This window comes from Anolis carolinensis, chromosome 4, assembly GCF_035594765.1.
Source record: "Anolis carolinensis isolate JA03-04 chromosome 4, rAnoCar3.1.pri, whole genome shotgun sequence".
Classification (NCBI taxonomy): Eukaryota; Metazoa; Chordata; class Lepidosauria; order Squamata; family Dactyloidae; genus Anolis; species Anolis carolinensis.
Genome location: NC_085844.1, coordinates 101,505,592 through 101,523,170, shown reverse-complemented (window position 1 = coordinate 101,523,170; position 17,579 = coordinate 101,505,592). Strand labels below are relative to the sequence as shown.

Genomic DNA, 17,579 nt, shown 5'->3' with positions numbered 1-17,579 from the left:
TCATGTTATACAACAAATTTGGCAGAAAAAAGTCATTCAATACGCAGGAATGTTATGTTGCAATTACTGTATTTACGAATTTAGCACCAAAATATCACAACATATTGAAAACATTGACTACAAAAACGGCTTGGATAATCCAGAAGCTTGGATAAGTGAGACTCTACTGTATATGTATATATACACACACACACACACACACACACACACACACACACACATATATGATCACGCTGTGCTCCAAAAATCCAAAACCATTCTCCCATATTAGTATAATACACAACTACTGCGGTTTCTTTTAGTATTAATGTTTTTGGAAAGGATCCACACAGATATATGCTTCCCAGAAATATAAAAACAAAGTGCTAATAATCCTCTGTGGAAGATTTCTGGTAAAACACAAATTGCAGTTTCAAGTAACAGCACTGTTTATTTTATATGAACAGTTACAACACAAGACATAGGAAGGAAAACATTCCATTTCTTTGTATGACAATAACAATAAAACAAATTATAGCCCACCTGTCCACCTGTAAAGGTGCCCAATGTAGCTAACAGTAATTAAACACGGATTAAAAATAAGATTTAATTTCAAAATTACCTAAAGCAAGTAAATTTAATGTATATCAATAACATATAGGCTACCTTCAATAGCAGTCCAGTTTGAATGCTAAATGTCGTGAATAAAAAAACTGTCTTTCTGCTAGTAAGAAGGGAACAGAAGGAAAACAATGTCAGGAGAGAATACTTCTGGAACATGGCCACACAGCCCGAAAGACATACAACAACCCAATGTCAACTCTACCCTTTGACTAAATAGACAAAAGTCTGGGAACTGCCACTAAAAAGTCCCTGAAACAACTGAAAGCAATTAGCTCCCCAATTCTTTTAAAAAAGGACTCACTTTGTTAAAACATAAGATCTATAATAATAACAACAACAACAACAAAACAACAACAACAACAACTTTGTTTTCCGCCCTATCTCTGCAAGGGGACCCAGGGCAGATTCCAACATACAACGGCAAAATTCAATGTATCCATAAAACAAACAAATACTGACATAAAATCCCAGAGAAATCCCGCATATGAAAATGCCATTAAAAACTTAACATCAGATTAAAACATCTACTTCGCTGAATCCATCACAAAACTTGCTTGCTAGCCTTGTAAGTCAGGTAACAGAGGAACTTGCTCTTTATTCACGTGCAACATCTGGTAATTGGTGGCATATCACATCTGTATAGTACAATTCTTACTTGCAACCAACCATCACTCCAATCCCAAAGGCTTTTATAATCCCCTGAACAAAATAATCAAAGAATCATAGAGTTGGCAGAGCCCACAAAGGCCACCTAGTCCAAAACTCTCCCATGCAAGAATACAAGCAAAATACCCTTGAGAGGTGACTATTCAGCCTTTGTTGTAAAACCTCCAGAGGAGGAGACTCTTCCTTACTCCAAGGCAGCGTATTCCACTATAAAAACACTCTTACCTTCAGGGAACTCTTCATGAAGTTTAGATAGAATCTCTTTTCCTGTAGTTTAAATCCATTGCTTAGTCTCTGGAACAGCATAAAACAAGCTTGCTAACTCCCCAATATTACATCCTTCCAAATATTTGAACACGGCCATCATGCCACCTCTTAATGTCCTCTTCTTCAGGCTAAACTTACACAACTCCCTAATCCGTTCCTCAAAGGGCTTAGCTTCCAAACCTTTTACCATTTTGGTTGCATATAATTGTCAACTATATCGTCCATCTAAAGAATAGCTCACCTAACCATAAAAGCAATAAACAACCCTATGCAGTAGATCAACAGCCCAACCAAGTGTCTCCTGAGTATTCCTACTAGAATTCTTTTATAGTGATACCTACCGCCAAGATCAGGATTTTCCAAAAGCAAGAGAAAGTGTATGCCCTGCCACTGAACTGCTGAGATCCTTGCCACATTTCCTGATGTCAGGCACCAACATGTCTGGGTTTCACAAGCAAGTGATGAAGTGCTTCTAAGAGAATTTTCTAAGAAACCTGAAATTACATCATCACAGTGGCTGGATCTGTGCATCACAATGAAGTCATGTTCTAAAGGATAAGCCAAGATTCTGCCATTGTGTATTATAGATGCCATAGATATATAGATGAGCCTGTATTGGTAGAGTTTCTCTTCCCCAAACTATCCTAAATCATAGTATGAACTCTGGGATCCACTTCACATTTCCCATGAGTCATCTAATGTAAAAGGAGGGGAACCCCATAAGATAACAACTTTTACCGAGAAATTAAACAGGAAAAAAATCACAAGGTGTTCAGTGCTCTTACATATTATGTAAAAAGGCATTCAATTCATATGTTCTGCGTGAATTACACACTTTGAAATAAGTAAACCTTGTGCCTCCTTGCATTTGGTTTTATGAGTCTTATAAAAACATCTTCAAATCTTCCCTCTGTCAGCTCCAGCTCCATGCAGGGACATGAGAGAAGCCTCCCACAAGGATGGTAAAAACATCAAAACATCCGGGTGTACCCTGGGCAACGTCCTTGCAGACGGCCAATTCTCTCACACCAGAAGCAACTTGCAGTTTCTCAAGTCGCTCCTCACACAAAAAAAAAATCTTCAAATCTATATGTCCCAAAAGCTGCAGTTCAAAAGAGAAAAAAAACGAACTAACAGATTAGCTGGATAAAACTAGCATCTCAGGCTACAGATAGGGTTTAAAAGATCGAAGAGTGTGTGTTAAGGGAAGAATGTTCAACTGGTATCAGTCTTGCTTTTTAAACTATTAAAATATTCATTTAGAACCAACAGAGGATTTATGAACTACCAGAAAGGATACCTGTAAGTATATAATTTTCTTCAGTACATCACTGCCCGATACTACATTACTTGTAAGCTTCGGGTCCAACCTATCTTCGGGTCCCACCTATCTTCGATGAACCAGCGCGGACTCTGAAATCTGCAGGGGAGGCCCTTTTCTCAGTCCCATCACCGTCTCAAGCACGGTTGGTGGAGACAAGAGAGAGGACTTTCTTGGTGGGGGCTCCCCGGCTCTGGAATACCCTCCCAAAAGAGATTAGATTAGCCCCCACCCTCCAATCCTTCCGATCTGGCCTAAAAACATGGATGTTTAAACAGACCTTTGACCTCGAGTAGGCTGGAATGGGCCCATATGAGGTTGACACTCAAACACTTCAGGTCGTAAACTGATACCACCTAGTTTTATCAGCAGGGATTCTATGTTTTAAACTGAGCAATTTTATCTTATGCTATGTGTGTTGGTAATGGTTGTTGTTATAATGTTATGTGTTATTGTTTTATACTTTTGTACTGTTTTATATGCTGCACCCTGGAGTGCCTTGTGAGCCACCCCGAGTCCCTTCAGGGAAATGGTGGGGGGATATACATAAAGTTTGTTGTTGTTGTTGTTCTTCTTATTATTATTATTATTATTTAGTGTGACTCTTATGAATTGCATTGGGATTATGAAGTTAATTAAAAACATACTTATCTACACACACACTTTGCTAATATACTGAAGTTCAGGTAAGACAAGTATCTGGATGCAATCTGCCAGTTGGTCAATCTGACAGCAGACTAACTGAAATATTCTGGGACAACCAAATGAGGAAGCTAGTCTGTACAATTTCAAATATGATAAAAGACAGAAGATAATGAACAGACAGGAAGTGTGGCTCAGTCGAGCTTCTTGTCCTACTTCCTCCATCAATGCATACCAAAATCAGTGGTTCTTCTTCCTTAATCCCAAAACATTTTGGTTCTATTCAGAATTGTAACTTTCAATTTGTATTCCAGGTCACATCAATGTTCTTCAAAAACTTGTTCGCTAGAAAGTATAGTACAAGGTAAATAATCAAAGAAATTCTCACGGACAGCTTATTCATCACTACAAATCTTTCACTCAACATCAGAGGAGTATGTTTGTCCTTGACGCAGTAGTCTTCATTTTTTCCAGATCTGTCTTTCATGCTCACCTGCAACATAGAGCCCATCTACACAGACCAAGCCTTTAGGGTAGCGCAATAATGGCAGAAATAGGAAATTTCACCCTGCTGACTGGATACGATACAGCTGATTTTGTGATGGTTTTAAATAATGGTTTTAATGTGAAGATTACTTATTTTAGTGTTTATGTATATTTATGGTTAATTTTATGTTCCAGCATTGAATGTTTGCCTTATATATGTTTTGCTCCACCCTGGCTCTCCTTCGGGGTGAGAAGGGTGGAATAGAAATGTTTTAAATAAATAAATAAATACACTGACCACTTAATGCAATTTCAGACTGGTATTGAAGAAAGTGGTTTCGCTGTGCAGATGATTACACAGGAAATCCTGGAACTAGTTTGAGGCCGGGATGGTGATTACATAAACCACAGAGCACTGATGCACATTAAGAGAATTCTTTCGCACATTTTTGTGGGTATTTGTTGCCAGGGCAATGCATTTTGAAGCTAGCTTTGAACTACATTAAATGGTCAGTGTTGGTGGGGCCAAAGAATCAATGTATGTTTCTGCCATTTTTTTATCATGTCAGAAGTGAATTGAGAACATACTGCAAGTCGCTTCTGGTGTGAGAGAATCGGCTGTTCTACAAAGACATTGCCCATGGGACACCTGGATGTGTCACCATCCTGTGGGAGGCTGGAGGCTTCTCTAATGTCCCCACATGGGAAGCTGGGGCTGACAGATGGGAGCTCACCCTGCCTCGAGGATTCGAACCACCGACTTTCAGGTCAGCATTTCAGATGGCACAAGGGTTTAACCCACTGCACCACCACTTTCTGCCATGCAACTACACCTCTTCCTTCCTCTTCTTTGTCTCTCCCACCTCTTCCTTTATCTGCGTTTCTATGGGCGCTTCAACACATTCAAACATCCCAGAATATCATGACAGAAAATCCCACAATATCTGCTTTGAACTAGGTTATCTGAGTCCACACTGCCATATATTCTAGTTCAAAGAAGATCATGTGAGATTTTATTCAGCTGCATGGAAAGGGCCTTAGTCTCTTCCTATCATCTGAAAAAATAATAAGATTTGAGAGAGAACAAATAACTGTTGGCATTAGGATGGATTACAAACTGCTTGTGGATCTGGACTCACAAAGTGAAGATCCGTGTTTTTAAGGTGTAGTCTCAGGTTATATAGAAAAGATCATCCGGTCCAACCAACTAGGGGCCCTTCCACACAGTCCTATATCCCAGAATATCAAGGCAGAAAATCCCACAATATCTGCTTTGAACTGGGTTATCTGAGTGTATACTCAGATAATGTGGGATTTTCTGCCTTGATATTCTGGGATATAGGGCTGTGTGAAAGGGCCTTAAAGACTCCAGTAAATGGCTCAATTGCAATGCTGGGCTACATTTTAGTGCATTATAGCATAAATTTGTATGCCCTCTCTTCCTTTTCCATCTGTAGGGAAAATAGTGTTTGCCTTTTCACTCAAACCAACCAAGCATGATTAGCAAAGCAAAGGTAAACTATGGATTTCTGGTTTTGACAGTTTGTCTCAAAAGTGCCAAAACGTCTTATTAGCTTGGTCACACAGAACCATGGGCTGACACTGTGGCTGAAACATCTCCAACCATGTTATCCCATGTAGAGAATTCTCAATGATCTTTTGGCAGAGATTAATGCTATCTAAGGAAAGTAATTCCACAGCCAAAAGTTTAAAGTATTTGGGCCCTGAACACAGGCTTTATATCTAAAATATAACCGGAAGTCGGGCTTTGACCAGTTATGGGCACTAGAATTTTTTAAAATAATAATAAGCTATTTGTTTAGAAAATAGTTCAAATGACCTCACAAGATAGTAAAGAACTTTAACACTGCACAAGTTCCAAAAGTGTGCTTGATCTAGTTTGTTCAAAGTCACCCTTCCATTTATTTTTAGAAGGTATTTTAAAAATGTAGACCACGAAGAGCCATGCTGCCCATCAAATCCAGTGGGCCAAGTTATATAATTGCAGGGAAAAATCAAGAATGAGGTTGACTTCTTGGGTCATGCTTAGCAAACAGCAGTATGCAGCTTTAAGTCAACACATTATACCTTCCCATTGCCTTTTTAATATGGAGTCAGTATAATGCTACCAATATTGATTTTTGCCCCAAAGAAGGCAACGAAACTGAAAGTGACAGGAACACTTAACAGGCATCCTTTCAAACTATGCATATTGGATTTGGCCATAAGGATTAGTGTGCTTGTTAAGCAAACATTTCCCGCGCAAGTTCTAAGCATGCTCAGAAATGTGTACTCTCTCTTTCCAAGAAAATGGGAAATGTTGCAGAGTTATGGATCTTTTGTCTCTTTTAAGGTATTTAGGCTTGCAACTGCGGAGCCAATCTGGGTGATCACAACTATCAAAAGAAAATATACTGTTTCTTTCCCAAATGGACAACATGGGTGGATCAGAACATGGGACACAACAATCTACCCCAGCTGCACCCCACACCAATCGGGAGGTTCCCTTGGCTCTTTAGCTTGGTTTTTAAAGAAAACATGGGGAGATCTAATCACAGATTCTCCCATCTATCTTGTAATTTTCAGTTCCCACAGGGCAATCATCTAGACTCCAGGGGATGCAGGCCAAGATTTAAAGGAAAGAAGAGTTATTTCTGTACTGTCCTCCACATCAACTAAAAATATAGGTTTAATGGATAATTTTTTTATATTCCTAATTTCAACTTGAGCTGGATTTGTGACATTATACCCAGTTAAGGGAAAGGTTTTCCCTTGATGATAAGTCTAGTTGTGCTCGACTCTTGGGGGGGGGGGGGGGGGGTGTGCTCATCTCAATTTCTAAGCCAAAGAGCTGCCGTCTGTAGATATCTCCAAGGTCATGTTGCCAACACGACTACATAGAGCGTCGTTACCTTCCTGTCTGAGCAGTACCTATTGATCTACTCAAATTTGCTATGTTACTGGGGGCTTCCCTTATACCCAGTTACCAAACCTCATTTCAGTTGATTTCGGAAGTATCACAAACACTGAGAGAGCTTTTTATAAGCCATACTAGCTGTGCCCGGCCACGCGTTGCTGTGGCGAAGTATAAGGCCCCTTCTACACAGCTGGATAAAATGCACACCGAAGTGGATTATATGGCAGTGTGGACTCAAGATAATCCAGTGCAAAGCAGATAATATAAGATTATAAATGGGTTATATAGCTGTGTGGAAGGGCCTTGAGTCTACACTGCCATATAATCCAGTGCAAATGAGATAATCTGTGGAAGAGGCCTGAGGCCTAACTCTGCCTGTGCCCTTGGCTGAGTGGGTTGCTAGGAGACCAAGTGGGCGGAACTTAGCCTTCTAACTGGCAGCAATTGGATAAAAACAATTATTCCTCTCCCTCTAATTAGGACTTTATTTTTCTTTTCTTTTTGTTGTTTGAACGTAGAGGCATGGATGAGGGGTTGTGCTGCCAAGTTTAGTGTTTCTGGAATGTGTAGTTTTGTTGTTTTGTCCTAGGCCGCAATTTCATTAGCCTTTTATATATATAGATTTCTACTTTCCTTAATCCAATATATCATACTTTCCTGGCTTCCACCTATTTCACTTTATTCAGATATTCATACCTCACCTTCCATTACAGGGTCCCAAAGTAGCACAGATATAAAATCAATTTTTTGAAAATCCAGAATATGTTTATTTTCTTCATCAGCACAGACCTAGGATTGATAGTGCAAGACCTATTTTGATTTCCTAGCCCACTGGAAGCAATAGCAGTCCACCACCAATACATTCCATGCCATAAAAAGTTCAGCCTTCCCAATGACTCACAGACCCTTCCAACAGCTGCTGAGCCATTCCAAACCCAAACCCACTCCCTCCTTTGCAGTCCTGGAAAACTAGTCACTGTTGCTACACAGCTCCACACTCCTACACACATGCTTGAAACACCATTTCTGTTCTCTGCCTAACTTCATGCTCAAAGCCCAGGTATGTGGCACACTGATCATACTCAAGACACTTAAATGTCAATCAATAGTCTATCTCTCTCAGTCGCATAGTCGTTTCTGACTCTTCGTGACCTCATGGACCAGTCCACGCCAGAGCTCCCTGTCGGCTGTCGCTGCCCCCAGTTCCTTCAAGTTCATGCCAGTCACTTCAAGTATACCGTCCATCCATCTCGCCTTTGGTCGGACTCTCTTCCTTTTTCCTTCCTTTTTCCCCAGCATCATGATCTTTTCCAAGCTTTCCTGTCTTCTCATGATTTGGCCAAAATACTTCAACTTTGCCTCTAATATCCTTCCCTCCAGTGAGCAGCTGGGCATTATTTCCTGGATGATGGACTGGTTGGATCTTCTTGCGGTCCAAGGCACTCTCAGGATTTTCCTCCAGCACCAGAGTTCAAAAGCGTCTATCTTCCTTCGCTCAGCCTTCCTTATGGTCCAGCTCTCGCAACCATTGGTTCCTATGGAGAATACCATTGCTTTGACTATGCGGACCTTCGTTGCTAGTGTGATGTCTCTGCTCTTCACTATTTTGTCAAGGTTGGCCATTGCTCTCCTCCCAAGAAGTAAACGTCTTCTGATTTCCTGGCTGCAGTCTGCATCTGCAGTGATCTTCGCGCCTAGAAATATAAAGTCTGTCACTGCCTCCACATTTTCTCCTTCTATTTGCCAGTTATCAATAGGTGTAGTTGCCATGATCTTGGTTTTCTTGATGTTTAGCTGCAACCCAGCTTTTGCACTTTCTTCTTTCACTTTGGTGATAAGGCTCCTCAGCTCTTCCTCACTTTCAGCCATCAGAGTGGTATCATCTGCATACCCAAGGTTGTTAATGTTTCTTCCAATCAACCAGTCGTATTTTCTAATAATCAATAATAAAGATACAGAATGGAGGATGACTGGCTCGACAGAAGTATGTGTGAACAAGATATTGGAGTCCTTGTGGACAACAAGTTAAACATGAGCCAACAATGTGATGCGGCAGCAAAAAAAAGCCAATGGGATTTTGGCCTGCATCAATAGGAGTCTAGTGTCTAGATCCAGGGAAGTCATGCTACCCCTCTATTCCACACCTGGAATACTGTGTCCAATTCTGGGCACCGCAACTGAAGGGAGATGTTGACAAGCTAGAAGGTGTCTAGAGGAAGGCGACTAAAATGATCAAGGGTCTGGAGAACAAGCCCTACGAGGAGTGGCTTAAAGAGCTGGGCATGTTTAGCCTGCAGAAGAAAAGACTGAAAGGAGACATGATGGCCATATATAAATATGTGAGGGAAAGTCATAGGGAGGATGAAGCAAGTTTGTTTTCTGCTGTCCTGGAGACTAGGACGCGCAACAATGGCTTTAAACTACAGGAAAGGAGATTCCACCTGAACATTAGGAAGAACTTCCTCACTGTGAGAGCCGTTCAGCAGTGGAACTCTCTGTGCAGCGGAGTGCTCCTTCTTTGGAAGTTTTTAAGCAGAGGCTGGATGACCATCTGTCATGGGTGCTTTGAATGAAATGTTCTTGCTTCTTGGCAGGGGGCTTGACTGGATGACTCATGAGGTCCCTTCCAACTCTGATTCTATGATTCTCAGAATTTCTCTTCAAAACAGAAAAAACATACATTCAATTGTTAATCCCTATTAGAGTAGACCCAACTGGATCCATGGGAATTTGGCATGGCAACACAGATTAAATCAGCTAACTCTAGTAGAAACCATCAACACCTATCCCTACAGATGTTGATGTACTGCATCTCCTAGAACAGTGGTTCTCAACCTGTGGGTCTCCAGATGTTTTGGCCTTCAACTTCCTGAAATTCTAACAGCTGGTAAATTGGCTGGGATTTCTGGAAGTTGTAATCCAAAACACCTGGGGACCTACAGGTTGAGAACCACTATCCTAGAATATCTCACCACTGGCAATGATGGCGAGGCCTGCTGGGACCTTCAATCCAATAACATCGGGTAATCCATTCAATTCTGATTCAGGCCAAAAAATTATTATTGGCTAACTTCAAAAACATAAACATCTATTGTGAAGCCATGACTTGGTGGGATTAAATCTAATAGAAACTTAACATCATTTTCTAGATTGCCCAAGTCAGGGCATCCATACATGCATGTTTTAAATAGATTCTGAAGTTAAGGAAGCTTTTGTTAATGATTATTTCCTCTATTTTGACAGCCCTTCAAATTTTCTAGCACTGACACTACTGAGATGCTCATTTACGCTTTTACTACAACCATTCCCAAGGGTTCAGTGGGTAGCAATGCTAATGACTCAGAAACCAAATAATACCAGAAGAATCACCAGAGCGTAAGAATCAGAAGCCAAATAAAACCAGAAAGAGAACCTCTAGAGAAGACATAATAAGCTTTAAACTAGACTTGCCAGTTAGTCACTTACCTGAGGCAAAAATCTAAAAATACAAAAATTAATTTAAAGTCAACACTATCTGACCAGGAAGGAAAGATGGGTCAACTCATGCCCAAAGAGTTTGAAATAGGTAAGCAAAGACAAGGGGGTTAGTGAAATTTCTATGGGCTACTAGGTTTTGCAGAGTTATCTAGAAGCATATGTTGAATGAAAGCCTACATGCGCCTCAAATCCAAAACAGTTCACCCTCTGTATCCATATGCAATACATTCCCGGACTTTACCTGGTTACACAAAACAATAGCAAATTCTATTGAAATTAACGACTTCTAGCTCAAAGTTGTGCTAGATGACCAAGAAAATGCCTAGAGATTATATATTTTGTTAAGACATGGTTAGATGAAACAGCAGATACCAATCCAGTAAATCTGGAGGCCATACTGTACTGAAACTGCATCCAAAATACAAGTATTTTTTTTCTTACAATAGTTGCCTACGGCTACATCTTCAACATCCAGCACAGGTTACTTCAGACAAAATAATGGCAACCTTGATCAACATGCCAGCATTACTTGTAGACGCTAGCAGCTTTCAACTCAGGTTTTGAATATGCCCCAAAGACCAAAATGTTCTGTGACAGTTATCTCCAAAGCCACACAAAATCAGGCAACCCTGAGCGCTGGCGCTTCAAAGCCTTGCTCATGGCAATGGTACTACAGAGCTACGGGGGTTTCTGGGGAATATGATTTGTGCCATCCATCCTGGGAATCCGTTTTACAGAATGAAAACAAAGCCCGCAAGGGAGTTCGCCACCTGCCCGAAAAGCCACCACCATCATGGATCGGATTAAGGTACTTCTGAGCTCCGCAACTGGGAGTCCCAATTGTATGTCAACTTCCCCACCCCTTGTATACCAGGAGGAGCACCTGATTATGGCCAGTTTTTCAACCCGTCCTTCTCTCTATGGGCCTTTAAATCACCTGCTGAATTCTGGTGGCTCCATGAATTTCATGAGGCTTTCTTAGACAAGGAATACTCAGAGGGATTGCTGTGAGTTTTCTGAGCTGTATAGCCATGTTCCAGAAGCATTCTCTCCTGACCTTTTGCCCACATCTATGGCAGACATCCTCAGGATTCCCCCAGGTGGGAATCAACCAGGCCTTGAAGCCGCAAGGCTTTTCAATGTCAAACAAGGTGATTAATTGCAACATTCTCACTTGCCTCCAACAAACAACATTCTCCAACAAACAAAAGTTCTTTCTCCCACCATGGACCTTCCACAGATATACAAACTCCACTTGCCTAAGGAGAGAAAGCATCTGGAACATGGTCATACAGCCCGAAAGACTCACAGCAACCCAGTGATTCCAGCCATGAAAGCCTTCAACAATACAATGAGTTTGCCCTTCTCGGAGATACAGCGTACAACATCTTTCCCTGCTTGGTGGTACCAAGTACTAACCATAGTGGAACCTATGTAACTTCCGAGATCAGAGGGCTTCTGGTGCCTTGAGGATATTCATTTCTATTTAGCCCTTAATTCTTTGTCAAGGGGGAGAGGGGAGACTATGCCACCAAACCAACACATCTCCAAATCAATGATGTTCTCACCCCAATTCCTGCTACAAAACAAATGCAGACCCCCCTCAAGACAGACCTAAGCCAGCCACCCCTTCATTTCTCCAGTGATGAGTCTGCATTTCTGCCCACCCCCACCCCCACCCCCACCCCCACCCCAGTCTTGCTGGGCTCGGTCCTTTTAAAGGCATTTGGATGAAGGCAGCTGCCAAGCCTGCTCTCTCCCCTCCTCAAAAGGAGGAGTAGAAGGAACCAAGAGATCCTAACAGGAGGGAGGGAGGGAAGCCCAAAGAGAACCTTTCCATCTCTCCCACTGGCTGAGGGGGTGTTCGGAAGGAACCTCAATCAATATCGGAGGGGGACACTCTTTTCTGGGTTTCTCCTTCAGCCTTTCCCTACTTCTTTTTTCTTCCAGGTATCTTTCTCACCTTTGGAATCAAAGGACAGAGTCATCATTTGTATACGTTTGCCAAACACAAGACACTGGATCCCCCCCCCATTTGCTCCCAGACAGTATTGGCTCCTCAATCCAAGGCAGTAAAGAGTTCCATTTATAGCCCAGCAAGTGACCGCCCCATGCGAGTGTATAGACACACACACACATATTATGCATGCATACACATACTTCCCAAATGAAGGGAGCATTCCCAGTTCAGCTGTGTGATCCAGGGACACACTGGCCTGGCTTAGACTTCGGTACTGAACAAACAGCAATCCCCTTTAAGCTCTTATATGGGGTGTTACATACATACATACACACACACACACACACACACACACAGTGCAGCAACCGTCCATCACTGTCTGAAACAGCCTTCTCACTCAAAAGGCCTGCCCTGAAGGAATCAATTCCCAGTTGCTCCTGATTCCTTCCACCTTCCATTTGCAACCATTCACACTCATGCGCAAGCTGCTTTCCTTTTTATTATAAGTTTACACTGCTGTAATCGGATACAAGGTTACTACAACAGCTGGGGCCACCATGTACGGGAAGGCTTGCTTTGTGTCAAAAGCATTTAAAAAAAAACAATAAACACAAACAGTTGAACTATGCAAGAGGCGTGTGTCTCTTTGACAACAAGCACAAAGACGCTCAGTGTCCCTTCCATATTTAGCAGGGATCAGGATCCAGAGGGCAGGCCTGTATGATTTGAAACAGGCTTTTTAATATACATATAAATCAATCCTAAATACAAAACCTCGGAAACAAGGCTTTGAAGTCTAAAAGAGGAAATGGCCGATGGCCCCTTCCACACAGCTATATAACATCCATACTGAACTGGATTATATGGCTGCGCGGACTCAAATAATCAAGTTCAAAGCAGATATTGTGGATTATCTGCCTTGATGTTCCGGATTATATGGCAATGTGGATTTAGATCATCCAATGCAAAGCAGATATTGTGGATTACATGCCTTGATATTCCAGATTATATGGCAGTGTGGACTCAGATAATCCAGTTCAATGGAGATATTGTGGATTAGCTGCCTTGATATTGTGGATTATAGGGCAGTGAGGACTCAGACTACACAGTTCAAAGGAGATATTGATTACCTGCCTTGAAATTCTGGGTTATATGGCAGTGTGGACTCCAATAATCCAGTTGAAAGCAGATATTGTGGATTATCTGCCTTGATGTTCCAGATTATATGGCAATGTGGATTTACATCATCCAATGCAAAGCAGATATTGTGGATTACATGCCTTGATATTCCAGATTATATGGCAGTGTGGACTCAGATAATCCAGTTCAATGGAGATATTGTGGATTACCTGCCTTGATATTCTGGGTAATATGGCAGTGTGGACTCCAATAATCCAGTTCAAAGCAGATATTGTGGATTACCTGTCTTGATATTCCGGATTATATGGCAGTGTTGACTCAGGGCCCTGCCACACAGCAAAATAACCTAGAATATCAAAGCAGATAATCCACAACTGAATTATCTCAGTCCACACCGTCATATACTCCAGTTCAAAGCAGATAATGTGGGATTTTATTCAGCTGTGCGGAAGCGCCCTCATATAATCCAATTCAAAGCAGATATGTATATATTCTGGTATATATATTGCTATGTGGTAGGGCCCACAGTCCAAAACTGATATTGTGCGATTCTCTGCCTCGATACTCGGGGCTCTATGGCTGTGCGGAAGGGCCTGTGTTTGGTCGGCTTCCAACCCAGGTGACCAGAAATGGTGGCACAAAGGCGAAGGAGAGGGACACAGCGGAGCCGCCACTCCGCCAGCCGCTTGGCCTTGTGCTGCTCTCCAGTAAGGAAAGCTTTGGACTGGAGACAAGGGAAGACATTGGAGGCAAGGGGGGAGGGGGGGGGGGAGGCGGCTCTGTTACAGGACATTCTTCAGAGGCGCACATGGCTCCCAATGCAAAGGGAGGGGGGGATAGATACGTGGAGGCAGGGTCTCAGTCCCGAAATGCAGGCGCGATGTATGCACCCAGGAGGGCTCTCTTCCTTCCTTACTCACCGGATCGGAAGAAAGCGGCGATGTCTGCGGAATCCTTGGTGGCGGCGTCCTCGGCCCCTCCTTCCCCGGCCGCGTTGCCACTGCCGCCGCCGCCGGCGCAGGAGGACGAGGAGGAAGAGGAGGCGCAGGCGGCAGAGGAGGAAGAGCCGCTCATGGCTGACGGTGGCTGGAGAGCGCTGGATCCGAGGGCCCTTCCTCCTCCTCCTGCCTCCCTTCCTTTCCCTTCGCCTTCTAGCAGCAGCCCGGGAGGCGCTCCATTGGCATTGGCGGCGCTGCTTCTGCTGCTGAAAAGGAAGGGAGGGCGGGCAGGCGCCGAGACAATTGCAGGAGGAGGGAAGGGAAGGAGAGGGAGACAGGGAGAAGGGGCTGCAATCAGTGCGGCAGCAGGAAGCCGGTGGGAGGGGAATGAGAGGGGGGGAGGAAGGAAAGAAGGGAGGGAGGGTCTCCTTTCCCCTTTCTTTTCTCCCCCTTTGCTACTCAGCCTCAACCTCGCTCCTCCATCTTGCAAAGGTGGGAGGGGTGAGGAAGGGAAGGGTCGATTCCCCGCCCAGGGAACAAGAGGGAGGGGAGGGGAGGGGAGGAGGCGCCGCGCTCGGGAAGTTCCGGACGGCTCCGTCCAAGGTTCGGGCGCCGAGGTGGGGTCTAATTGGAAGGGGAAGAGGAGGAGGAGGGAAAAGTGCCTCCCTTATTGGCTAAAGCGGGCTTCGAAAGCCCCCTCCTTTTTTCCGCGCAGAGGGAATCCCCGTCAGTGCAAAAGGGATCAGTGCTGCTCAGCCTTCTGTTTGGAGACAATACAGTAGAGTCTCACTTATCCAAGCTAAACGGGCCGGCAGAAGCTTGGATAAGCGAATAACTTGGATAATAAGGAGAGATTAAGGAAAAGCCTATTAAACATCAAATTAGGTTATGATTTTACAAATTAAGCACCAAAACTTCATGTTATACAACAAATTTGACAGAAAAAGTAGTCCAATACGCAGTAATGTTATGTTGTAATTACTGTATTTACGAATTTAGCACCAAAATATCACAATATATTGAAAACATTGACTACAAAAATGGCTTGGATTATCTAGAGGCATGGATAAGCGAGGCTTGGATAAGTGAGACTCTACTGTAGTTAGAACAGGCATGGTCAAACTTGGGGCCTTCCTCCAAGTGTTTTGGACTTCATCTCCCAAATTTACTAACAGCCCCAGACACTTTCCTTTTCCCCCGCAGCTGGGCTTAAGCTTAAGCGGCTGAGGGGGGAAAGGAAAGAGTCTGAGGCTGTTAGAAATTGTGGGAGTTGAAGTCCAAAGCACCTGGAAGGCCCAAGTTACTCATGCCTGAGTTAGGAGAAAAGATAGCTCATAGAATCATAGAATAGTAGAGTTGGAAGAGACCTCATGGGCCATCCAGTCCAACACCCCGCTAAGAAGCAGGAAATCGCATTCAAAGCACCCCCAACAGATGGCCATCCAGCCTCTGTTTAAAAGTCTCCAAAGAAGGAGCCTCCACCACAGCCCAGGGCAGAGAGTTCCACTGTTGAACAGCCCTCACAGTGAGGAAGTTCTTCCTGATGTTCAGGTGGAATCTCCTTTCCTGTAGTTTGAAGCCATTGTTTCGTGTCCTAGTCTCCAGGGCAGCAGAAAACAAGCTTGCTCCCTCCTCCCTATGACTTCCCCTCACATATTTATACATGGCTATCATGTCTCCTCTCAGCCTTCTCTTCTGCAGGCTAAACATGCCCAGCTCTTTAAGCCGCTCCTCATAGGGCTTGTTCTCCAGACCTTTGATCATTTTAGTCGCTCTCCTCTGGACGCTTTCCAGCTTGTCAACATCTCCCTTCAACTGCGGTGCCCAAAATTGGACACAGTATTCCAGGTGTGGTCTGACGAAGGCAGAATAGAGGGGTAGCATGACTTCCCTGGATCTAGACGCTATACCCCTATTGATGCAGGCCAGAATCCCGTTGGCTTTTTAAGCTGCCGTATCACATTGTTGGCTCATGTTTAACTTGTTGTCCACGAGGACTCCAAGGTCTTTTTCGCACACACTGCTCAAGCTCCCTTACTGTTTATTTCCCCCTGCCAGTTGTTTTTAAATACAGTAGAGTCTCACTTATCCAACATAAACGGCCGGCAGAACATTGGATAAGTGAATATGTTGGATAATAAGGAGGGATCAAGGAAAAGTCTATTAAACATCAAATTAGGTTATGATTTTACAAATTAAGCACCAAAACATCATGTTATACAACAAATTTGACAGAAAAAGTAGTTCAATACGCAGTAATGCTATGTAGTAATGACTGTATTTATGAATTTAGCACCAAAATATCACGATATATTGAAAACATTGACTACAAAAATGTGTTGGATAATCCAGAATGTTGGATATGCGAATGTTGGATAAGTGAGACTCTACTGTAATAATTTACACAAAATAAATTATACAAATCACACACAACAAACATTAACACAAAACATACAATAATTCAGTTAAACAATTAAACATATGTATTGTTGAAGGCTTTCATGGGCGGAATCACTGGTTTGTGGTGAGGTTTTTGGCCTGTGTAGCCATGTTCCAGAAGCATTCTCTCCTGACGTTTCACCCACATCTGACGTTCCTCACAACCTCTGAGGATGCCTGCCATAGATGTGGGGAAAACATCAAGAGAGAATGTTTCTGGAACATGGCCATACAGCCCGGAAAACTCATTGCAACCCAATTAAACATATATTGTTTACACATGTAATCTCTATGTGCACCCACCACATTCATCCTTACATCATCCTTACATCCTTACAAGGACATTCATCATTAATATTAATTATTATTATTTTAATTTCTATCCCACTTTTCTCCCGAGTCGGGACTCAAAGCAGCGAACAACATGTAAAAAGTAGAAAAAACATAACATACAATCAAAAGGAACAGCATTTTATTGACCTTTTCTCCAAAATGCTAGTGTATGTTTTTTGTTTTTATTCATCCTGTCAGAAGCAAATTGAAAAAACAGTTATAATGTATCTTAAAAACCCACAAAGTTAAAAACTTGGCATTATTCTAAATGTCCTTTGTCCAGAAGTTGGCCACTTGGAGTGCCTCTGGTGTTGCTGTAAGAAGGTCCTCCATTGTGCATGTAGCAGGGCTCAGACTGCATTGGAGTAGGTGGTCTCTTCTGTGTGCCCA

At 42.8% G+C, this 17,579-nt stretch overlaps 1 protein-coding gene across 5 annotated transcripts in view; it reads right to left on the bottom strand.

Annotated features, from left to right (window-relative positions):
* The window catches only part of trio (trio Rho guanine nucleotide exchange factor), a 446,368-nt gene extending 431,437 nt beyond the window's left edge, over positions 1–14,931 (bottom strand). For 3 of the 5 annotated variants that reach the window (XM_062979398.1, XM_062979399.1, XM_062979404.1), the window contains exon 1: positions 1,878–9,560. In XM_062979398.1, coding sequence (XP_062835468.1) covers positions 1,878–2,130 — 253 coding nt within the window. In that variant the 5' untranslated portion in view covers positions 2,131–9,560. Of the gene's footprint in view, positions 1–1,877; positions 9,561–14,399 lie in introns of those variants that run through there. The other 2 variants (XM_062979400.1, XM_062979401.1) reach the window with 1 other exon arrangement.
* Between the last annotated feature and the right edge of the window lie 2,648 nt (positions 14,932–17,579).